Source organism: Schistocerca serialis, chromosome 5 (assembly GCF_023864345.2).
Source record: "Schistocerca serialis cubense isolate TAMUIC-IGC-003099 chromosome 5, iqSchSeri2.2, whole genome shotgun sequence".
In the NCBI taxonomy this organism is placed as follows: domain Eukaryota; kingdom Metazoa; phylum Arthropoda; class Insecta; order Orthoptera; family Acrididae; genus Schistocerca; species Schistocerca serialis.
Window position 1 is genome coordinate 13599675 of NC_064642.1, and position 25132 is coordinate 13624806.

The 25132-nt window shown below is 43.1% G+C and overlaps 1 protein-coding gene across 1 annotated transcript in view; it reads left to right on the top strand.

Annotated features, from left to right (window-relative positions):
* LOC126481703 (epithelial discoidin domain-containing receptor 1-like) overlaps positions 1–25132 on the top strand; it is an 833514-nt gene that overhangs the window by 806767 nt on the left and 1615 nt on the right. The window contains exon 17 of the mRNA XM_050105651.1: positions 10821–10962. Coding sequence (XP_049961608.1) covers positions 10821–10962 — 142 coding nt within the window. The remainder of the gene's footprint in view (positions 1–10820; positions 10963–25132) is intronic.

The window sequence follows — 25132 nt, forward strand, 5'->3', positions numbered from 1 at the left end:
ATTGTCTTTGGTTGTGATATTCACTGACACTGGTTGAGCCCACAGTTCGTGAGTGTTGTTGCACTTCCGGTGCCAAGGTATATTTCCTATATAATATTCCTAGATTTGCCCACTCCTGCGGGGAGGTTCCCCATTGATTGTTGTACTGATCTCCAATTAACGGTATTACGGCCCTGGAGAAGCAGGTAGCTAACTCGCCAGCCAGCTATAATGATGTCTTCTTTGAGTCACTCACGGCGCTGTGTGTTAAGAGTAGTAATTCCAATGGCTCCTGTTGAGCCAATACATTTCAGAAGTCCTCTACTACATCTCCGAAGGTATTGAGCAATAGTCTACATAGGTATCTGCATGGCCTGAAAGTACTCTAGACAGCAGCTGTAGGGTTTGCACTACTGCCTTCAACATATGAAGATTATGCATCAATTAATTAGTCCGCAGCTCGTGGCCCAGAGGCAAGCGTTTCTGCCTCTAGATCACGGGGTCACAGGTTAGATATGTGGCCAGGTCAGGGATTATCTATGCCTGGGGACTGAGTGTTTGTGTTGTCCTCATCATCTCATCCTCATCTCGTCATCATTCGTCTAGCAGCGAGATTGGAAATGGAAAGACTGGTACTTGTACGGGTGCTGATGACCACGATGTTGAGTGCCCCACAAACCAACATCACCATTGTCAATTAGTTTGTTAGTTACATGTTATATACATCATTTGAACGACCCATTTATCGAAAGATGTGAAAAGAGTGATTTTACAATATACATGATTTGTGATAACATTAATGAACACATTAGTTTTTAGTTGTGTTAAGCAGTTAAACATAATAAAAATTATTTTTCTTTCTTCTTTCACGGGCTACTACCTTTAAACAGAAATTGGCCCACAATACAGAAGTAGTTGTCCAGGAGAAATAATTTTAGGTTAAATTTAAAACCCTCTTTGCTTTCAGTCATACATTTTATGTTATACAGAAAATGGTCAAATCTTTTCCTTGTTGTGCATTGAATTCCTTTTTGAGGCACTGGTAGGTTTAATAATTGGTGCTAAAGATAATTCTTTCCTCTTGTACTGTAACTATTACTCTAAAATTTTGATGAATCATTTATGCTGAACTTCATTAGTGACTGTATGTATTACATGCTGAACCCCTTGAACAGATATCTATATGAAGACCACAGACGAGCACCACATGTTATTCTTAATGCTTGCTTTTGTGCAATCAGTATCTTGTTTGTAAGTGGTGACCTACACCATAAAAGTATTACATAAGATAATGTGGAGTTTAACTATGCAAAATATGTCAGGATGCTGACTCGTGTGTTGGCAACACTGTGTGTGTGTGTGTGTGTGTGTGTGTGTGTGTGTGTGTGTGTGTGGTCTTCAGACCAGACTCTGGATTGATGCAGCTCTCCATGCTACTCTATCCTGTGAAACTTCTTCATCTCCCAGTACCTACTACAGCCTACATACGTCTGAATATTTTTAGTGTATTCATCTCTTGGTCTCCTTTTACGATTTTTACCCTCCACGCTGCCCTCCAATACTTAATTGGTGATCCCTTGAGGCCTCAGAATATGTCCTACCAACCGATCCGTTCTTCTATTCAAGTTGTGCTACAAATTTCTCTTCTCTCCAATTCTGTTCAATACTTCCTCATTAGTTATGTGATCTACCCATCTAATCTTCAGCATTCTTCTGTAGCACCACATTTCGAAAGCTTCTATTCTCTTCTTGTCTAAACTATTTATCGTCCACGTTTCACTTCCTTACACGGGTACACTCCATACAAATACTTTCAGAAGAGACTTCATGACACTTAAATGTATACTTGATGATAACAAATTTATCTTCTTCAGAAACGCTTTCCTTTCCATTGCCAGTCTACATTTTATATCCTCTCTACTTCGACCATCATCAGTTATTTTGCTCCCCAAATAGCAAAACTCATTTACTATTGAAGTGTCTCATTTCCTAATCTAATTCCCGCAGAATTACCCGATTTAATTCGACCACATTCCGTTATCCTCATTTTCTTTTGTTGATGTTCATCTTACATCCCCCTATCAAGATACTGTCCATTCCGTTCAGCTGCCCTTCTAGGTCCTTTGCTGTCTTTGACAGAATTCCAATGTCATCGGCGAACCTCAAAGTTTTTATTTCCTCTCCATGGATTTTAATTCCTACTCCGAATTTTTCTATTGTTTCCTTTACTGCTTGCTCAGTATACAGATTGAATAACATCGGGAAGAGGCTACAACCCTGTCTCACTCCCTTCCCAACCACTGCTTCCTTTCTGTGCCCCTCGACTCTTATACCGGTCATCTGGTTTCTGTTCAAATCGTACATAGCCTTTCGATCCCTGTATTTTACCCCTGCCACCTTCAGAATTTGAGAGTATTCCAGTCAACATTGTCAAAAGCTTTCTCTATGTCTACAAATGCTAGAAACGTAGGTTTGCCTTTCCTTAGTCTTTCTTCTAAGATAAGTCTTAGGGTCAGTATTGCCTCACATGTTCCAATATTTCTACGGAATCCAAACTGATCTTTCCTGAGGTCGGCTTCTACCAGTTTTTCCATTCGTCTGTAAAGAATTCGCGTTAGTATATTGCAGCTGTGGCTTTCTTTGGGATTGGAATTATTATATTCTTCTTGAAGTCTGAGGGTATTTCACCTGTCTCATACATTTTGCTCACTAGATGGTAGCGTTTCGTTAAGCCTGGCTCTCCAAAGGCTGTCTGTAGTTGTAATGGAATGTTGTCTACTCCCGGGGCCTTGTTTCGACTTAGGCCTTTCAGTGCTCTGTCAAACTCTTCACGCAGTATCATATCTCCTATTTTATCTTCATCTGCATTCTCTTCCATTTCTATAATATTGTCCTCAAGTACATCGCCCTTGTATAGACCCTCTATATGCTCCATCCACCTTTCTGCTTTCCCTTCTTTGCTTAGAACTAGGTTTCCATCTGAGCTCTTGATATTCATGCAAGTGGTTCTCTTCTCTCTTTAATTTTCCTGTAGGCAGTATCTACACTCCTGGAAATGGAAAAAGGAACACATTGACACCGGTGTGTCAGACCCACCATACTTGCTCCGGACACTGCGAGAGGGCTGTACAAGCAATGATCACACGCACGGCACAGCGGACACACCAGGAACCGCGATGTTGGCCGTCGAATGGCGCTAGCTGCGCAGCATTTGTGCACCGCCGCCGTCAGTGTCAGCCAGTTTGCCGTGGCATACGGAGCTCCATCGCAGTCTTTAACACTGGTAGCATGCCGCGACAGCGTGGACGTGAACCGTATGTGCAGTTGACGGACTTTGAGCGAGGGCGTATAGTGGGCATGCGGGAGGCCGGGTGGACGTACCGCCGAATTGCTCAACACGTGTGGCGTGAGGTCTCCACAGTACATCGATGTTGTCGCCAGTGGTCGGCGGAAGGTGCACGTGCCCGTCGACCTGGGACCGGACCGCAGCGACGCACGGATGCACGCCAAGACCGTAGGATCCTACGCAGTGCCGTAGGGGACCGCACCGCCACTTCCCAGCAAATTAGGGACACTGTTGCTCCTGGGGTATCGGCGAGGACCATTCGCAACCGTCTCCATGAAGCTGGGCTACGGTCCCGCACACCGTTAGGCCGTCTTCTGCTCACGCCCCAACATCGTGCAGCCCGCCTCCAGTGGTGTCGTGACAGGCGTGAATGGAGGGACGAATGGAGACGTGTCGTCTTCAACGATGAGAGTCGCTTCTGCCTTGGTGCCAATGATGGTCGTATGCGTGTTTGGCGCCGTGCAGGTGAGCGCCACAATCAGGACTGCATACGACCGAGGCACACAGGGCCAACACCCGGCATCATGGTGTGGGGAGCGATCTCCTACACTGGCCGTACACCACTGGTGATCGTCGAGGGGACACTGAATAGTGCACGGTACATCCAAACCATCATCGAACCCATCGTTCTACCATTCCTAGACCGGCAAGGGAACTTGCTGTTCCAACAGGACAATGCACGTCCGCATGTATCCCGTGCCACCCAACGTGCTCTAGAAGGTGTAAGTCAACTACCCTGGCCAGCAAGATCTCCGGATCTGTCCCCCATTGAGCATGTTTGGGACTGGATGAAGTGTCGTCTCACGCGGTCTGCACGTCCAGCACGAACGCTGGTCCAACTGAGGCGCCAGGTGGAAATGGCATGGCAAGCCGTTCCACAGGACTACATCCAGCATCTCTACGATCGTCTCCATGGGAGAATAGCAGCCTGCATTGCTGCGAAAGGTGGATATACACTGTACTAGTGCCGACATTGTGCATGCTCTGTTGCCTGTGTCTATGTGCCTGTGGTTCTGTCAGTGGGATCATGTGATGTATCTGACCCCAGGAATGTGTCAATAAAGTTTCCCCTTCCTGGGACAATGAATTCACGGTGTTCTTATTTCAATTTCCAGGAGTGTATCTTAACCCTAGTGATATGCGCCTGTACATCCTTACATTTGTCCTCTAGCCATCCCTGCTTAGCCATTTTGCACTTCCTGTCGATCTCATTTTTGAGACGTTTGTACTCCTTTTTGCCTGCTTTATTTAAGCCATTTTTATATTTTCTCCTTTCAGCAATTAAATTCAATATCTCTTCTCTTACCCAAGGATTTCTATTAGCTCTCATCTTTTTACCTACTTGATTCTCTGCCTACTTCACTATTTCATCTCTCAAAGCTACCCATTCTTCTTCTACTGTATTTCTTTCCCTCACTCTTGTCAATCGTTCCCTAATGCTCTCCCTGAAGCTGTGTACAACCTCTGATTCTTTCAATTTGTCCAGGACCCATCTCCTCAAATTCCCACCTTTTTTGTAGTTTTTTCAGTTTTAATCTACAGTTCATAACCAATAGATTGTTGTCAGAGTCCACATCTGCCCCTTGAAATGTCTTACAATTTAAAACTTGGTTCCTGAATCTCTGTCTTACCTTTGTGTAATCTGTCTGAGGCCTCCCAGTATCTCCTTGCTTCTTCCATGTATACAACCTTCGTTTATGATTCTTGAACCAAGTGTTTGCTATGATTAAATTATGCTCTGCGCAAATTCTACCAGGCGGCTTCCTCTTTCATTCCTTAACCCAATTCCATATTCACCTACTATGTTTCCTTCTCTTTCTTTTCCTACTTTCGAGTTCAGTTTACCCATGACTATTAAATTTTCATCTCCCTTCACAATCTGAATAATTTCTTTTATCTCATCATACATTTCAGCAACCAACTCTTACAAAAAGAGCAAAAGAAGCTAAAGTTAATTGTTTGAGAAGCTCAGAAATATGCTTCTTCCAGTTCAGATTTTTATCAATATGTATACCTCAAAATTTGGAGCGTTCTAACCTATTTACTGACTACTTCTCATATGCTACATCAGTTGTTGATGCTGTTTCTTGTACAAAACTGAATACAGTTTCCTTTTTCAAAATATAGGGAGAACCAGTTTTCAGAGAACCACTTGATAATTCGTTGAGAAACATAATTAACAATTTCTTCTGTTACATTCTGTCTGATGGGCTTTATTATAAAACTAGTGTAATCTGCAAAATGTACATACTGTGCTTATTCAGTGTTAAGTGGGAGACTATTCATATATAAGAAGGAATAAAATTGGATCAAAAATATAACCCTGTGGGATTCCCTATGCGATTTCTTCCCAGTCACTAACATTTTCTACCTTTCTATTTTACTATTCAACACAACTCTTTCCGTTTTGTTTGTTACGTATGACTCAAACCAGTTGTTTGGAAAGCCATCACTTCAATAAAACTTAAGTTTTTCTAAGAGTGTAGGATGATTAATGCAATCTAACAACTTGAAAAGATCGGAAAAATACCAACTGGCGACAGTTTATTATTCTGGCCTTGTGGTACTTGATTAGTGAGTGTATAAATAGCATTCTCAGTCGAGACACTCTTCTGAAATCCAAACTATGATACGCTAAGTAAATTTTTTCTGCTTAAATGTGAGACTACTTTTGAGTACATTACTTTTCCGAATGTTTTGGAAACAGATGTCAATAAGGAACAGTCGACAATTATGAGTGTCTCTTTTCAGTTTTCTTACAAGGAGATTTAACAGTTGAATGTTTTAGTCTGTCTATAAAGATTCCCCTGTCAGTAGTACATCACATGTTTTACATATGAATTTACTTACGAAGATAGAACAACTTTTCAGAATTCTGGCTGAAATTCGATCAAGACTGTATGATTTATAATTACATTAATTTAAGTAAAGGGTGTTGGTGCTACTTCTAGTAGCTAAAACGTTTTTTGGAATGACATGTTAACATATTCTGTTACTCTTTTAGCTAAGACATTTAATCCTACTGCTATATTTAGAAAATGATTCTTAGAAGTACTCACAGCAGATGAATTATCAGTCACAACATTGTCATTTAGTTTAATTGTTATGGTACCTGGTATAGAGACTGGGTGCCCTGTCTGCTGTGAATATTATTATCTGCATTATTAATTCATGTAAAGACATGTATACTTCTCGACATTTTAATGACTTGCCTTAGAATATTGCAGGTTTTTAGCGTACAAGTAGTGTAAGATTTTCATTTATTCTGTCCTTCACATAAATTTTACTCTACCTCTTACATGAGATATTAATACATTTTGTTATAGATAGCTTACTTGATTTTTTTTAATGGATTTTCTGGACAACATTTTTAGAAAGCTACTTTCAAATATTGACACGAATTTCCTATAGAATAAATTTCTGTATGTATCTCACCCTATAGCACTTTTTTAATTTACTCTTAAAACACTGTATCTTGTTCTCATTAACAGGGCTCATTGCTTTGTATGATCCTACCTCAGGGCACTAAGATACTATATTGTTTATTCCCATTAATTATGCATCATTATCAGCTGATCTAGCGACAGATGGGTACTCATTAATTGTTTCAGCCTGAGAACTGCTGAGAACTGCTCCTACTATCTTACTACAAACGAGTTGGAAAATTGACTACTGATATTAGGCTGACTCATTCTAATAATAACTCAAGTTCGTTTTTACTGTCTCTATCTCTTAAGAAATCTGCAGTGAAGTCTCCACAATGTACTAACTGTTCCTTCTTGTCTGACAGATAGCTCAATAATGCATCTCGATTTCTCATGAACTGCTTAAAATTTCTTCGAGGGATCTCTAGACTCTTAGAGCTACCTTATAAGTATTCTGCAGTAACAATTCGCACGATCATTTCCTTTTATGTGACAGGCACCAGCAGTTTCTGTAAAATTATAATATTAATCTAATTCATCTTCATTCCATACAACTGCACGTTGGATAGAATTCGTGTGTTTCAAACTGTAGAAGACTCACAGAAGTTGTTCCAAAAACAGGAGTAAGTACTTACGAATCCAGTACCATGCCCACTGAAGACTTAGTAGGGCACTTGTCTCTAGCAGATCGAGAGTTTGCATTACAGTACCTCCACATGTGCTATTTTGGGATATCCGGATATTCAGTATTATATGTAATACTTTCACACCCTCACAATACGACTCTGAGAGTCACCTACATCAGTTTTACATTAATGGGCATCCAAAGTTGTGACGTTATCCCAACAACTACAATCTGCAGGCATCAGACACAGACCTTGCCTTCGATGGCGACGAAAAATTTCTGCGAAAATCAGTTACAAAATCCTAAAGTAGCATGTGTTATTGATATGTTTAGTGTCTTTAAGAACGTAAAAAATATGTATACTTAATTTTAATAAGAGCCCTAGTTACGTTACTTTTTCGAATGAGTTGGCTGTCATATGACGTTTGCTATGTATGAGATTTGGAAGACAGCATTTTTAGCACGTTGTCAATGTTCATCTCACACCACGTATGAAGTTCAGATTCTCTATCTCTGAAAAAAGTCCTGTAAAAATTACTAAATTTTGGGGTCTCTAAGCACGTCGAAATTCAGTCCTTAATTTAAATTAGTACCAAAGGTACATTTTTCACGTAATACGTGAAATATTCGCAGTCTGAAAAATTTCCTACTTGAGAACTGTCAGGCAAAGCTCTTTGCATAGCAGAAGTGCTAACATAGTAGGGGCCAAGAGTGCCAGCACAGCTCCTGTTGCTGTATTACTGGCGACAGTAGTACAGCCCAGTAGCTGTCACGTACTTTAACTGGGGATATAGATGCAGCTACATCACACCATCCCTGAGACTCGAGTGCACCTTTGTCGAAATTAACTGTACAGCTGAGTCATAGAGTACTCACTTCATCTTCAGAAACATCCAGCACATATACACATTGACGTAATTGTGTTTACCAGGTGGGTAAGAACAAATACTCTCCGTATTTCGCAAATGAATGTATATTTAGTTTGTAGGCATTATAATGTCGTGCTACGTTATTAGTTTTAAATAGGAACGATGCTTCGATTCAGTAGACTGGTCAAAACAAAGCATTTAAAACGAAATTTCGATTGTATAGCATTAATGTACAATTCCTAGTAAAAGTACTTACACTTTATCCACGAATAATATGGGCGTGTTGAACATTGCTGTGAGTCGTAGATAGCCGGGTTCCTGCAGTGCAAGGCGTCTTGTGACATTTGAAAGAAAAACGTGAAGACGCAGCTTGAATTTTGATCTGACTTTTAATAAAATTTTGAAGTATTCTAAGTACAACAGTTAAAGAAGTTAACCAAAAAGCAATGGCAATAGTGCAGTGTCTGAGAAAATGGCTGTTGACTAACGTTGACTTTACGGGTGTTGGTGCCCGGGTTTACACTCTTCCAATCACATATAGCACGAACATAGTTGAATTTACAGTTTTTCAGCTACAGAATTTAACTTCTGATTAATAACATTGCAATGATGATGAATAAAATGAACCATGGACATAAACAGATTACTTGCAATAATAAGACACGTCACATTTACGTTTGAAAATAGAAATATTAGGGACATTAAAAATACTAAACCACTATTTAATAATTACTGGCATAATTACTGGGTGTCTAATTTAGCTGATATTAGCATTACGTTAAATCATGTATTTATAATTAGTGTGAAAGACTTCATCAGAAGTTACTTATGAAACAATATGTACTGGTATATTTACATCACGTTAGATTGTACTTTTTACGTGCCCGATAAAACTTTACACAAACTGCAGCCATTGGTAACATTTTCGCAAGTAGTTAACATTTGTAATGGGACAAAAACAGGAACCTGCATATTTATGAACAAACGAAAATGTAGATTGTGTCGTAACTTAACCTTAGTATTGACCTTTTCACTACAGAATGTCTTTGTCAAATGCAAAAGACGGTTGTACAATACTATTTGTAAGAAGTGAAACACTCAGAAGCAGTGGTCTGCAACACGCCGCGATGAGAGGACTTGTAGAAGAGCGGAACCGTGAAAAGTGATTTAAACAGCAGAGGGGTGACGTCCACGTAGGCCCAACACCACCCTCTTTTGTGTGATCGGGCAGATCAGTGTTACGCAATGCTCAGTTGGTGCGAAGCCGTCATACGGTATCGAAACTTGTAACCAAAGTGCCGCATGTCTCAACGACATCACAGCATGGAATATCGGAGTGATAGTGCGTTCGAACGGGGTAGAATGGTTGGTCTTCGGGACTTTGCGGTTCCTACAAGGCACGCTGCCAACAGTGAGGCGTTCGTGGAGCGAGTGGAGAACAGGGAAGCACACAGCGCCAACGGGGTACCTAACGACACAGTGTGACCACAACGTGACACGACCGCCATTTTTTCCACTTCGCTGTGGAAGACAGATCAGCTTCGTCCACAGTGTTGGCGCGACTTTGGAGCACTGCATAAGTGTGTACACATCTGTGTCGACGGTTCCATGCCGTCTTCTGCGGACTTGCGGCGTGCATGCCATCGTGTTAGCTTTCCATTGACCAGAACCCACCAACGCTGTAGATTGCAATGGCCAGCTGAAAGCAGACACAGGCGTGCTGGGTGGTGGAATGTAGCGTTTTCGGGCGGCTCCTGCTTCAACTTGTCCTACAGTGATGGCCGTGTATGCATTCGATGGCGCTGTCGTGAACGCAGTCTGGCAGACTATTGTTGAGCGACATAGCAGACAAAACCCAAGGGCGATGGTTTGGAGTACCATTGCCTACAAAACGTGAGCTCTCCTCCTACGTCTTGACACAATCGGAACACCTAGCGATACATCAGGGAGGTTCTGCAACCCGAGGCACTGTCCCTCCTGCAGGCCGTCCCGTATGCCATTTTCAGTAGGACAACGCTCTGCCACATGTGGCGAGGAATGAGCAAGTCTTCTTCGAAGAACCACGGGTACCACTGCTTCCCTGGCTTGCCTGTTCCACTGACACGTCACTCATCGAACGTGTCTTGGATGTGGTAGGTCGGAAACCTGCTCGTTGAAGTCCTCGTGTAGCCACAGCTGAAGTATTTTTGATGCGCCTACAAACCGTGTGGCAGAGTATTCCCCAGAAACATACCCAGGCGTTCTTTGATTCCGTGCCACGACATCCACCAGCTTTGATTATAGCACGTGTTGGCGCTACTCCGCACTGAAAGTCCACAGTCACATTGTATGTGCAGGTCTCTAATGCTAGTAATTTTGTGTAGCGTCATGCTCCTAACCTGGTGAGTGAGGCTCCACATTGTGATCGCATGTCTCTGTCTTGGCGTTTCACTCTCTACAGACAGTAGCGTATTTGTTGCTGCTTACGTGGCAAAGTAACAGAAGTGGGAAATGAGGAGAACGGATGCCGGTATTAGACGTGTTATGTGTGTGATTCAGAGAGTACACAGTGAGTGGTGTGTGTTGTGGTGTTGCAGGAACTGCGTGGTGGGCCCGCAGTTCAGCGTGAAGGTGTCGGACCACGCGACCTACTGCTCGCGCTACGACCGCGACTACTACGTCAGCGACACCCAGGCGCGGCTGCCCGTGCGCTGGATGGCCTGGGAGAGCCTGCTGCTGGTGAGCGACGCTCCACAACACATGCACACCAAAACACACACCTCTTTCCCTTCTCTTCTCCTCTACCGTTTAGGCGACATACGCTGTTCCTCTCCTCTGTGACTTCCAACGAAGATCGTCAAAAATTGCTTAGGAAGATCTAAGCGAGTCCTGTAGCTCATTTCTCGCATCAGTCATCCTTATTTTACGCGACAGAACTTGATCTGAGCCATGGCAGTTGCTAAAACAGAACTCCTTTAAGCTAAGCTAGTTGCAAGAGTTGAAGATAAATCAACGAGAAAAACACATTGCTATAGATTAGATTAGTACTTGTTCCATAGATCATGAATACGACACTTCGTAATGATGTGGAACGTGTCAGGTTAATAAAAGGTGTCTATACAAGATATTACATTAGACAAAATATTACATGACACTCAATATTTTTAATTTTTGTGGGGGTTGGGAAATTACCCAGTTACTATGTCCAAAAATTCGTCTAATGAGTAGAAGGAGTTGCCATTAAGAAATTCTTTTAATTTTCTTTTAAATGCTATATGGCTATCTTTCAGACTTTTGATGCAATTAGGTAAGTGACCAAAGACTTTTGTGGCAGCATAATTTACCCCCTTCTGAGCCAAAGTTAGATTTAACCTTGAGTAGTGGAGATCATCCTTTCTCCTAGTGTTGTAGCCATGTACACTGCTATTACTTTTGAATTCGTTCGGATTGTTAATAACAAATTTCATAAGTGAATAAATATATTGTGAGGCTACAGTGAAGATCTCTAGCTCTTTAAATAAGTGTCTGCAGGATGATCTTGGATGAGCTCCAGCAATTATTCTGATTACACACTTTTGAGCAATGAACACTCTTTTACTTATCTATGAGTTACCCCACAATATGATGCCATACAAAAGCAGAGAATGAAAATAGGCATGGCAAGCTAATTTACTCAGATGTATATTGCCACAATCTGCAATGACCCTAATAGCATAAGTAGCTGAACTCAAAACGTTTCAGCAGATCCTCGGTGTGTTTTTTTTCCAGTTCAATCCCTCATTCATGCATACACCTAGAAATTTTGAATATTCTACCTTAGCTACTGATTTCTGATCGAAGTCTATATTTATTAATGGTGTCATTCCATTTACTGTGTGGAACTGTATATACTGTCTTTTTGTCAAAGTTTAATGAGAGCCCATTTGCAGAGAACCACTTAATAATTTTCTGAAAAACATCCTTTACAATTCGATCAGTTGGTTCTTGCGTGTTTGGTGTGATAGCTATACTTGTATCATCGTCAAAAAGTACCAGCTTTGCATCTTCGTGAATATAGAATGGCAAGTCATTAATATATATTAAGAAGAGCAGAGGACCCAAGACCGAACCTTGTGGCACCCCATTCTTGATTGTTCCCCAGTTTGAGAAATCACCAGTTTTTTGCATATTATCTGAACTGTTTATTTCACCTTTCTGCACTCTTCCAATTAGGTATGATTTAAATCATTTGAGCATTGTCCCATTGATACCACAGTACTTGAGCTTATCTAGAAGTATTCCACGATTTACGCAAATAAAAGCCTTTGATAGATCACAAAAAATCCCAATGGGTGACTTCCGGTTACTCAGAGCATTTAATATTTCATTAGTGAAAGTATATATAGCATTTTCCGTTGAGAAACCCTTCTGGAAACCAAACTGATATTTTGTTAAAACTTTATTTTTACAAAGGAGTGAAGCTACTCTACAATACATTACTTTTTCAAGAATTTTGGATAAGGCAGTCAGAAGAGAGATTGTACAGTAGTTGTTGACATCAGGCGTATCCCCTTTTTTATGCAGTGGTTTAACAATGGCATACTTCAGTCTGTCTGGGAAAATACCTTGCTTCAGAGAGCTATTACAATGTGGCTAAGAATCCCACTTATTTTTTGGGAACAAGCTTTTATTATCCTACTGGAAATGCCAACAATTCCATGTGAGCTTTTATTCTTGAGAGAATTTATTATCTTCCTAATTTCAGAAGGAGAGGTGGGTGGAATTTCAATTGTATCAAATGGTGTGGGTAAGGCCTCTTCCATTAAGTGCCTTGGTTCTTCTAATGAAGATAAAGCAAGTGACATGGATAGTTTCAGTAGCACGATGGAAAAATATCAAGGTTTCATGGACGGATCTGAACCCAGATGTAGAACAGCGCCTCTATTGGGGGAGCGAAATAATGCGCTGATTGAGGGACTCCAGTGATGCTGGTAGAATGTCAGAAGCTGTCTGACCAACGAGATCTAGACATTGCAGATAAGACGGGCTAACAAACAGTAGCCCAATTCGAATAATAATAAACATGTACATATACATCCATGCTGCGCAAGCCACCTGACGGTGTGTGGCGGAGGGTTCTCCCTTCTATTCCAGTCTCGCATTGTTCGTGAAAAGAAAGATTGTCGGTATTCCTCTGTGTGGGCTCTAATCTCTCTGATTTTATCCTCTTGGTCTCTTCGCGAGATATACGTAGGAAGGAGCAATATACTGCTTGACTACTAGGTGAAGGTATGTTCTCAAAACTTCAACAACAGCCCGTACCGAGCTACTGAGCGTCTCTCCTGCAGAGTCTCCTACTGGAGTTTATCTATCATCTACGTAACGCTTTCGCGACTACTAAATGATCCTGCTCTCCGTTGGATCATCTCTATCTCTTCTATCAACCCTATCTAGTACAGAGCCCACACCAGTGAGCAGTAAACATAAACCTGTAACTTTCAATGACAAAAGAACTACACCTCCTCATGACCTGCTTCATAATGTGATTCAGAACAATAAGAAGAAAACTTTACTTTTGCTCGGAGAATTGCTGAAGTTATTTCTCTTCCTTATGAAAACATGTATAAAGAGTACATTATTGTCTCTGATATCAATAGCTGCTCTGTGGCTCTGCCTGGGCTCATAACACAGCGTGTGTTGCTGGCCTGAAGAATCACAAAACGTTAATAGTCCTGTAACAACATACATTTTTCATAGGAAATTTTTCAGCTTGTTCATCTGATCTCTCGTGTCACCAGGTAAGCACTCATCGTACACAACAAAGTGCTTTTCATCTACCTGTTATAAATCGAATTATTACGGAAGGTACTACTTATCTCAGATTTGCTCCCTATAATTTAACAGAAAATAATACACTAAGTCGTTTCCAGTTGACAAGATTAGACGTAAATAGAAACAAATGGGATATTATGGGTGATTTCAGTTGATTCCCAGGTGGTAAGGGATCAACAAACTTGCGTGTTGTAAAAGAAAATTAATGGGATATTCACTAGATGCAATTTCAAAAAAAACTATGAAACCTACAGTTTTTAGGTGCACATTTTTAAAAACCTATTTAATTATTTACCTTGAGATGAGCAACAGGAGCCAAAGACTTCTGGCATACGAAGTTGCCCTTGTTCTGCTAACAGCCATGTCAAAGAGGGCAGAAGAATGGACAGATGTTCAGGGCACACTCTTATGTTTGCGGTGACAAACTGCCCCCCCAAGAGGTGGAATACTCGGCAATAATCCATGACATGACGATGCAGAAGGCAATGGAAACCACAGCATTAAAAATACGCAGTGTGTGTCCATAGGATATGTCGCATCTAACTGAAAAAGAGTCGTGATGATCTCTCCATTGGCAATGGATTCCAGATTAGTCTCCCACTCCCATCTCTGGGAAGGGACTGCCAACGTGTAGCTAACGATGTGAGAAAGACTGAATAACCAACCGAAGGATAACATTCTACAAGTCGGCTTGTGGAACGTAGTAGAAAAGCTAAAAAACTAAAAAGGGAAATGCAAAGGCACAGTCTAGAAACAGTGGGGGTCAGTGATATCAAATGGGGATATAAGCATTCCTGGTCTGACGAATATATGGTAATGTCAACAGCATGAGAAAACAGTATAACAGGGGTAGGATTCGTTATGAATAGGTAAGTAGAGCAGAGAGTTAGTCACTGTGAACATTTCGTTCACACAGTTGTTCTCATCAGAATCAAAAGCAAGTAAATGGCAGCAGCAACAGAGCAGTTATACGTGCAGACATCACAAGCAGAAGTTAAAGAGATAGAGAAAATATAAAAGTATGAGAATATTAGGTAATTCAGAACCTAAAATACGATAATCTAATAATCATGGGGGACCGAAACACTGTAGTAGAAGAACGAGTAGAACAAATGGTAACAGGAGAATATACGCTTGGTAGTACAAGTGAGAGGGATGAAAGACTAAATTCGTTCCACAATAACTTTCAGCTAGAAACAGCGAATACAATTAAAAGTATCACAGTAGGATGATGTATATGGTATAGATGGGCAAAACCATTTTTTCAGAGGTCGGGGCAGAACTTCCCACTCACTGGAATGAACTTTTTCATGACTCACCAAAATAAATGAAAAAAAGTTACCTTGACTTTTTAATTCAGGCCGTTATACCTGTATCTTTATTTGATTTAGTTCTGTTTTGTAACATCACAAAAAGAGACGTAATTAGTTTGTCATATGCCTACTAATTATGAGATTTAAATCATATGCTTTTCATCTTCTGTATTATTTAAAAAATTTACAACGAAATCCCAAACAAAAATTTCAAAATTAGGCCTATTCTTGTTATGCTTTCATACTTTTACTGGAGACAGAATATAATACAAGTAATATAGCACAAATGTAATTAATTTAAGTATGTAGAGTATCCATTTACAATCATTATTACTATATATATATCCCCAAAGAGGAAAAATTAATCAGTGTTATCATTTACAAATAAAACGTTTTTTTTATTTGAAGTGAGTCAGTTTCTTTCCTCAGAGCATATTTGTCCTGCTTTTGAAAGTATACACTCACAGGGCACTAACATAGCTTGCATACATTATTACTGCATAGAGCAATTTCCTCGTTTCCCACCAGATTAAGGAATAGTTGTTTATAGGCAAACAAGTCTTAGATAAATAGTTGTCTAGTTCGACAGTCACTGCACATGATTTCCCTGGACTGAGATCACACTCCAGACAGCTGTTCATGTTTTATCCACAACCGCAAAGGGGTATAATCTATTTGTACCTTCAAGGGAAACAGAAGTTATGTCACCCAGAGGCCAGAAGCCAATTCCCAACAAAATAATAATAAATGATCAGTAAATATAAAGTATAAATTCGTTCAGTCTCTTAGGAACTATGGTCTCATTCATGGCAGAAATGGATGTACAAAAGAAAGTAGATAGATTTAATTACATTAGCAGAAAAATGTGTAAAATCTTCTGATCTAAAATGAGAATCGGAACTATACCCAAGTTCTACAAAACAATGTCAGAAGCAACTATGACTTTTGGAAGTGAACTGTGCAATGAAAAACAAAAGAATAAATAGTACAAGCATTGGAGATACGACTCCTGAGAAGAACAGCTGGTTACACACTCTCTGACAGGAGGATGAATGCTGTCATCAGAGGAGAACAGGCAGGGAAAAGCTTAAATGAATAGACTAGGCAATACAGAAACAACTGGATTGACTATTCTACAAGACTGAAAAACAAGAGAATACCCAAATTATATAATGGGAATAGGGTCTTTCGAAAGATGGAGAAAAAGGTGGTAAGGTCAGTAATTTCAGTCAAGATGGTGCAACAGGCAAATCCACAATACATGCAGGTAAAAGATGAATCTCATATTAATAATATTATGATTTCTTAAGTGATTGTGTTGAAATAAGTTCTGAAATTACATTTAAAACCCTGGCTCAATCTAAGAAGAGTCCTGCAAGCATCATCAGTACGACCAGGTTGAATAAATAAATAATTTAAAAAAATGTCATTGTGCTTTCATATATATAAAAACAATTATGTGAAAATACATTGTTATTATGATAAAGGACAACATCCAGTAAAGCCATACATGGATGAAGGGACACTAGCCAGGGAAGTGAGCTGCAAGCTAAATCAGTGGGTTACCGCAGAGCACGGATAGCAGAGTGACTCCAGAGCAGCTTTGTAATCCACTCTGTGTGATGGGCTGGTGATCGAGACCAGCTGGAGCATGGGATCAGCTGGAGTGCAGGATCCGCTGACAAGTGGGATCAGCTGGTGATCATGATAGTCCAACACATGGGATTGGCTGGCAATCAGGATCGACTGGTGACTGGGATTCGCTAGCGATTGGGATCGCCCAGTGCACGGGATTAGCTGACGAATGGGGTCATGTGGCACATGTGATTGGCTGCCGAGCAGTACTGCCTGGTGCACGGGATCTGCTGATAATTGGGATCAGCCGAAAGTGTGTCTGAGATTTGGTGGTACAGAAGTATATTGAAAATTAGGTGGTCTAATAAAATTGGGAATGAGGTGATACTCCGCAGAAATGGTGCAGAAATGAAAGTATGGTAAACATGATAAAAACGGAATTAGGAAATCATCCAACAAAGGATTGAGGATTTAGGTTGCAAGCATTACTCTGAGACGAAGAGGCTGGCACAAGAGGGTAATTCGTAGCGGGCCATATCTAACGTTTCAGAAGAGTGATGACTGCAAAAAAGTCCTGACAATTATTTACGTCATATATTTCTTGTGTAATTTTCGGTCTTTCCAGTGTAGGAAGATATTGAATATTTTTTCTACAGTATTCAGCCTGGTGACGGCGTACTGCATCCTGATGCAGTTGGTCATGGTTGACTCTTCCGCCTTTAAGGCCCCGTGTCCTCACCCCAACAACGGCCTTGTCTTAGTAGATACACCAGTTCCCGTGAGATCACAGAAGTTAAGAGCTGTCGGGCGTGGTCGGCACTTGGATGGGTGACCATCCAGGCCGCCATGCACTGTTGCCATTTTTCGGGGTGCACTCAGGCTCGTGATGCCAGTTGAAGAGCTACTCGACCGAATAGTAGCGGCTACGGTCAAGAATACCATCTTACGACTGGCACAGCGGTGTGCTGACCCCACGCCCCTCTTATCTGCACCCTCCACCGAGGATGACACGGCGGTCGGATGGTCTCGGTAGGCCACTCGTGGCCTGACTTCGGAGTGCTTTTCTTCCCCACGCCAAGGAAAGTAGGTTATCCTGTTACAGCCTGGCTGAATACTCGTAAAATATTCAAAATCGCTTACCTCTAATGTAAGTCTGTAAACTTTCGTTGCTTTCGTGACCATTGTCACTGAAATTAAAAGCTTCTCGCTTCTTAGGCCGCGTCATTTTTTTTTTTTCTAAGCGATTGACGTTTCGACTCCTGTGCTGTCCACTGCAGTCAATGACGATGGCCCATCAGTGGTAGCCACAAGAGATTTAACTAATGCTCCCCTTCTTCTGCATTAGCACTGGAATACTTCAATTGCTCTCCAATGACCACTGCCCACCAATGGTAGCCTCAAGAATTTTTACCTTATAATTCCACTTCTCCAGCACAAACGCGGAAAAACTACCTTTTGTAAGAGAACGCAACAGTGATCTCTGACATTTTTTAGTCAATAGTGAACACACAAGATCCTCAAGAAGATCCCAGCAGAGGGGTCGACGCGTTGATCGTTTAGATGAAATATGACGTGGCTTAACTACCAATAAGCTCTCAACCTGACATTTCTCTTCAAAAACGGACGCAGTCTTGATAGCGAAAAGATTTATTTCAATGGTAACCTGTTTTGGGTAGCTTTCGACCGCCCTTGTACCAGAATGATAGACGGTGGCGGTGAATTGAGCGGACATTGTGATGTCACGAACGTCATCTGGAGTTAAAACACCCATTCCATTCACCGCCACCATCTACCATCATGGTATGGGTGCCTGAGGATGGTCAAAAACAGACCGAAACCAGTTACCATCGAAATCAATGTTTTTGCGGTCGCGACCGTTTGTGTTCATTTTTAAAGCACTTTTAGCTAGACTGCTGTTTCTCCAAGAGAAAAGTTCTCAAAAATTACTTTTCTCTTCTTTCATCTCTGGTTCTGCTTGTTAATGTGAAAAATGGCCAGTTTTAGTGCAGTCCAGAATCCACCCTAAAATGATGCCCCCCCCTCCCTCCCTCCTCTTATAAGTAGCTGAGTATGTCGATTTGTTACTGTCCATCTGTAAAATAATCCTGAAAATAAATCTTTGTCTTTATTTCAGTTGGATGAGTAGTATCGTCATCAATTAAATTAGCCACGCCTTGAAAACCACGAAACGATCTCGCAAAGCGTTACTGAACTTGCATCATTCGAGTACAAGTCCAGCAACGAATCACATGTAAATAAGCTCTACAGAAAAATTGTTTGCAACACCCTTGAAAGAGCAAACAGGTCGCTCTGAGCGCTGTAGATGGTGTGGAATACCTGGCGATCATGTGACCGTCCACCGCTGGTGAAGTAAGTCATGGCAGTGAAGTAGTGTGTACAGCACAGTTGATTGCTTGGAAACAGTGCAGCATTTGTCCCTAACGTTATATCCGGGCCTCAATATAGTCAAAGTTAAAGCATTTCATTACGTTTATTAATCAAGCACTGACAATTGAACGACGTCTACGATCCAGTATACACTGCATAGTTTAAATGATATCGCAGTGAACAATTTCAGAGTTCGTAGTTAATTAAGTAAATCAAGAAAAATTACAGAATAACATTTGCAGAAGTTTTTGGAAATGACAAGGCAAAACTACACTCCTGGAAATTGAAATAAGAACACCGTGAATTCATTGTCCCAGGAAGGGGAAACTTTATTGACACATTCCTGGGGTCAGATACATCACATGATCACACTGACAGGACCACAGGCACATAGACACAGGCAACAGAGCATGCACAATGTCGGCACTAGTACAGTGTATATCCACCTTTCGCAGCAATGCAGGCTGCTATTCTCCCATGGAGACGATCGTAGAGATGCTGGATGTAGTCCTGTGGAACGGCTTGCCATGCCATTTCCACCTGGCGCCTCAGTTGGACCAGCGTTCGTGCTGGACGTGCGGACCGCGTGAGACGACGCTTCATCCAGTCCCAAACATGCTCAATGGGGGACAGATCCGGAGATCTTGCTGGCCAGGGTAGTTGACTTACACCTTCTAGAGCACGTTGGGTGGCACGGGATACATGCGGACGTGCATTGTTCTGTTGGAACAGCACGTTCCCTTGCCGGTCTAGGAATGGTAGAATGATGGGTTCGATGACGGTTTGGATGTACCGTGCACTATTCAGTGTCCCCTCGACGATCACCAGTGGTGTACGGCCAGTGTAGGAGATCGCTCCCCACACCATGATGCCGAGTGTTGGCCCTGTGTGCCTCGGTCGTATGCAGTCCTGATTGTGGCGCTCACCTGCACGGCGCCAAACACGCATACGACCATCATTGGCACCAAGGCAGAAGCGACTCTCATCGCTGAAGACGACACGTCTCCATTCGTCCCTCCATTCACGCCTGTCGCGACACCACTGGAGGCGGGCTGCACGATGTTGGGGCGTGAGCGGAAGACGGCCTAACGGCGTGCGGGACCGTAGCCCAGCTTCATGGAGACGGTTGCGAATGGTCCTCGCCGATACCCCAGGAGCAACAGTGTCCCTAATTTGCTGGGAAGTGGCGGTGCGGTCCCCTACGGCACTGCGTGGGATCCTACGGTCTTGGCGTGCATCCGTGCGTCGCTGCGGTCCGGTCCCAGGTCGACGGGCACGTGCACCTTCCGCCGACCACTGGCGACAACATCGATGTACTGTGGAGACCTCACGCCCCACGTGTTGAGCAATTCGGCGGTACGTCCACCCGGCCTCCCGCATGCCCACTATACGCCCTCGCTCAAAGTCCGTCAACTGCACATACGGTTCACGTCCACGCTGTCGCGGCATGCTACCAGTGTTAAAGACTGCGATGGAGCTCCGTATGCCACGGCAAACTGGCTGACACTGACGGCGGCGGTGCACAAATGCTGCGCAGCTAGCGCCATTCGACGGCCAACACCGCGGTTCCTGGTGTGTCCGCTGTGCCGTGCGTGTGATCATTGCTTGTACAGCCCTCTCGCAGTGTCCGGAGCAAGTATGGTGGGTCTGACACACCGGTGTCAATGTGTTCTTTTTTCCATTTCCAGGAGTGTAACAATTGCTTCTTGATCGATCAAGATGAATTAATACCCTGAGTGAATGAAATAAAGTCTCATTCCACATTAATACTCGGCTAGGCAGAATAAAAAGAGTCACTGTAAGAAGATGTCATGAGTCGGCAGTGAAAAGTTAACATCCGGCTGGGTAAACAACAGGAGAAAGTCTAATTCCGCCAGGCGGCCCCACACACTAAGTTAGACGGAAATAGGCACAATGACGAAACGTACCAATGTCCTAGGAGTCGACCAGTGCAGCGAAGTGAAATCTCGTCCGGGGTGCTGCAGGTCGAAGTCACGATGTCGCAGCGTGATGATAGTGATGATTCCACAACTGTAGACTGCGATATGACTGCCGCTGAGAGCTGCAGCTAGGGGCTAAATAGTCGCCAGCACAGTGGTACTATGTATATGATTGGCCGCGCTTGTCTCCTCGGCGGCAGCTCCTCCAGGTCACTCGCGGGCGCCAAATTATGCTGGTCGGCTCGTGGATGCCGCTCTCCTTTGTCACAAGATGCCTGGCGTGTATTCGTGTTCGTCAGGGCGCTGGTCAGGCTGATGTTCCCAGAGGTGCCGTTGGTGCATAGTAGCTGTCATACCATAAGATTCCTTCCCAGGAGGATGAAGATGGAGAGAAGGCAGCAGACTTTGGTGTCCTCGGTGTCTAGGGTGAGAGGCAGATGGTCTGGGATTCACGTCCAGCGGGATCGCGGGCTCATAACATCTGTGGCCCATTGTCCGGTGTGTGACGTCTTCTGGTGGGAGAACAGGCTATGGTGTGCCCAAAGGTAGTTCCCCAGCCGTCTGAGATTCTGCAACAGAGAACTGTGTTAAGCAGTCGTGTGGGGGACTGAGACGTCTGCAGCCCCAAGTGCCATCCAGATATGCCACCTCCAACAAGGCTCTGCCGAGAACACTGTCACAGATAACCAGTGGATATGACCCTGCAAGAAGGTTAGGGCCCTCACTAGGTCTTGCGTGGAGAACCTGTTGCTGAGACGGCATCATGAATGTGGTGGTTCGTCTGCTCCTGCACGAAGTATGGAAAGGTTGAAGAAGTATGGTTGCCCACAGAGCTTCTCTGTTGGAGAGGAACCGTCTTGGGGCGTATCCCAATAGATGCCAAGAAAAGGAAAACCGCGTCTTTCAGTGGTTGGTGATGACAGACATTAGCCAATTGGGCCTTAAAAATGTGGAAGGATATTCCTGCCAACCCGTTCGATGCCGGACAGAGTGGCCCAATGTGGATTAAAGAGATGTTATTGGTTTGAAAAAAGGTTTGAAATTCAGCAGAGGTAAATCGTGGTCTAGTGTCTGTGGCAATACACTTGGAAAGCCCACCGAGGTCAAAAATCTTTGACAGTTCTCTCATATAGCCTAGACCAAGGAAGTGAAAGAATTTTTGTCAGGGGAGGGAATCCAGTTGCTGCATCTACTGTTATGAGCCAAGTGGCTCCTGGAGGAACTAGCACAATCGAGATGAACGAAGTTTCATATCAGCGCACACTCCGCTGCAGAGTGAAAATCTCATTCTGGAAACATCCCCCAGGCTGTGGCTAAGCCATGTCTCCGCAATATCCTTTCTTTCAGGAGTGCTAGTTCTGCAAGGTTCGCAGGAGAGCTTCTGTAAAGTTTGGAAGGTAGGAGACGAGGTACTGGCAGAAGTAAAGCTGTGAGTACCGGGCGTGAGTCGTGCTTTGGTAGCTCAGTTGGTAGAGCACTTGCCCGCGAAAGGCAAAGGTCCCGAGTTCGAGTCTCGGTCGGGCACACAGTTTTAATCTGCCAGGAAGTTTCATAATCGAGATGAATACAGGACTGTCTGAAGTGGTAGGCCATGGGAAATAGGATCTGAGTGTGGCAGATTGTTTGTTTTGGCCAGTGGAGCACGCAGCTTCCATGGAGGAAATATCAGTGTCCATACCTCACGAATAGGTGTCATGTCTTGGCATTTGCTTTATGAGCAGCAAACCTGAGTGCGTTTGGTGCAGGAAGTCCGGGGCCTACCGGCAAAGGGTGTGTGGGACCTTGGTGCTCCTCTTATCACCTTCCAGGAGGACGATGACTTGCATTACCAACAGGTCGTGCCATCGCGTCCAGAAAGACTGTAGATCCGGGTGTGTCTTCCTGTTTGGTGCCCAACACCTGCTGATGTACTGAATGTCCTTCTGCAGTTCTGGGACTGACGCAGTGTGGTGTTTGAGAAGCCGGCGTCCAGCGGAAGTATGACGACGGCTTCCTTGGCGGCGGAAAACCACACTTCAGTGACGGCATCGAAGTCCAGATCGTGACCGACGGGTATGCGGGATACGAGTTCAGCATTGTGTGGTTATCGGATGTGGATGTCATAAGAATAAGCCGACAGCCTCGAACTGAATAACTGTAGTAGAAAGATAACGACAGAACCCACTGTTGGAAGAAACCAACTTTATCGCAGCGAAAGCTTATTGTTGGTTTCAAGTAGCGTGCACTGTAATAATGATGGAATAGCTGGAGGCCCTCAATCGAGGACAATGATCGCAAATGGGCTAGCTCAGTACATCTACATCTACATCTACATGGTTACTCTGCAATTCGCACTTAAGTGCCTGGCAGAGGTTTCATCGAACCATTTCCATACTTCTTCTCTACCATTCCACTCTCGAATGGGGCGTGGGAAAAAGGAACACCTATATCTCTCCGTTCGAGCTCTTGTTTCTCTTATTTTATTATGATGATCATTTCTCCCTACGTAGGAGGGCGTCAACGAAATATTTTCGCATTCAGAAGAAAAAGTTGGTGATTGAAATTTCGTAAATAGATCTGGCCGCAAAGAAAACCGCCTTTGTTTCAGTGACTGCCACTCCAACTAGCGTATCACATCAGAGACACTCTCACCCCTATTGCGCGATAATATGAAACGGGCTGGCCTTCTTTGCACTTTTTCGATGACCTCCGTCAATCCTACCTGGTAAGGATCCGAGACAGCGCAGCAATATTCCAGCAGAGGACGGACAAGTGTAACGTAGGCATCCTCTAAATGTTCCGCCAGCAAAGCGCAGTCTTTGTTTCGCCTTCCTCACAATATTGGTAGTTGCTTTGTGACCAGCAAACCTGAGTGCCTTTGGTTCAGGAAGTGCGGGTCGTACCGGCAAAGGGTGTGCGGGATGAGGACCCTGGTGCTCCTCTTATCACCTTTCAGGAGGACCATGACTTGCATGACCAAGAGGTCTTTCCAATTTAAGTTGCTCGTAATTATAATTCCTAGATATTTAGTCGAATTGACAGCCCTTAGATTTGTGCGATTTATCGTACACCCAAAAATTATCCGATTTCTTTTAGTACCCATGTGGATGACCTCGCACTTTTCTTCGTTTAGTGCCAATAGCCACTTTTCGCACCATATGGAAATTATCTCTAGATCATTTTGTAATTGGAGTAGATAGTCTGATGAGGGTAAATTACAGCATCATCTCCGAACAATCTAAGGGGCCTGCTCATATTGTCACCTAGATCATTTATGTAAATCAGGAACAGCAGAGGGCCTATGACACTACCTTGCGGAACGCCAGATATCACTTCTGTTCTACCAGATTATTTACCGTCTGTCACTACGAACTGTGACCTCTCTGAGAGGAAATCACGAATCCAGTCACACAACTGAGACGATACTCCATATGCTCACAATTTCATTAATAGTGGACGAATAACACTCGTAGCAAGTGGTGGTAGGATCATGACTCATCGGTATACGGGGTGTTACAAAAAGGTACGGCCAAGCTTTCAGGAAACATTCCTCACACACAAATAAAGAAAAGATGTTATGTGGACATGTGTCCGGAAACGCTTACTTTCCAATTTAGAGCTCATTTTATTACTTCTCTTCAAATCACATTAATCATGGAATGGAAACACACAGCAACAGAACGTACCAGCGTTCAAAATGTCCTCCGTTAGCGAGGATACATGCATCCACCCTCCGCCGCATGGAATCCCTGATGCGCTGATGCAGCTCTGGAGAATGGCGTATTGTATCACAGCCGCCCGCAATACGAGCACGAAGAGTCTACATTTGGTACCGGGGCTGCGTAGACAAGAGCTTTCAAATACCCCCATAAATGAAAGTCAAGAGGGTTGAGGTCGGGAGAG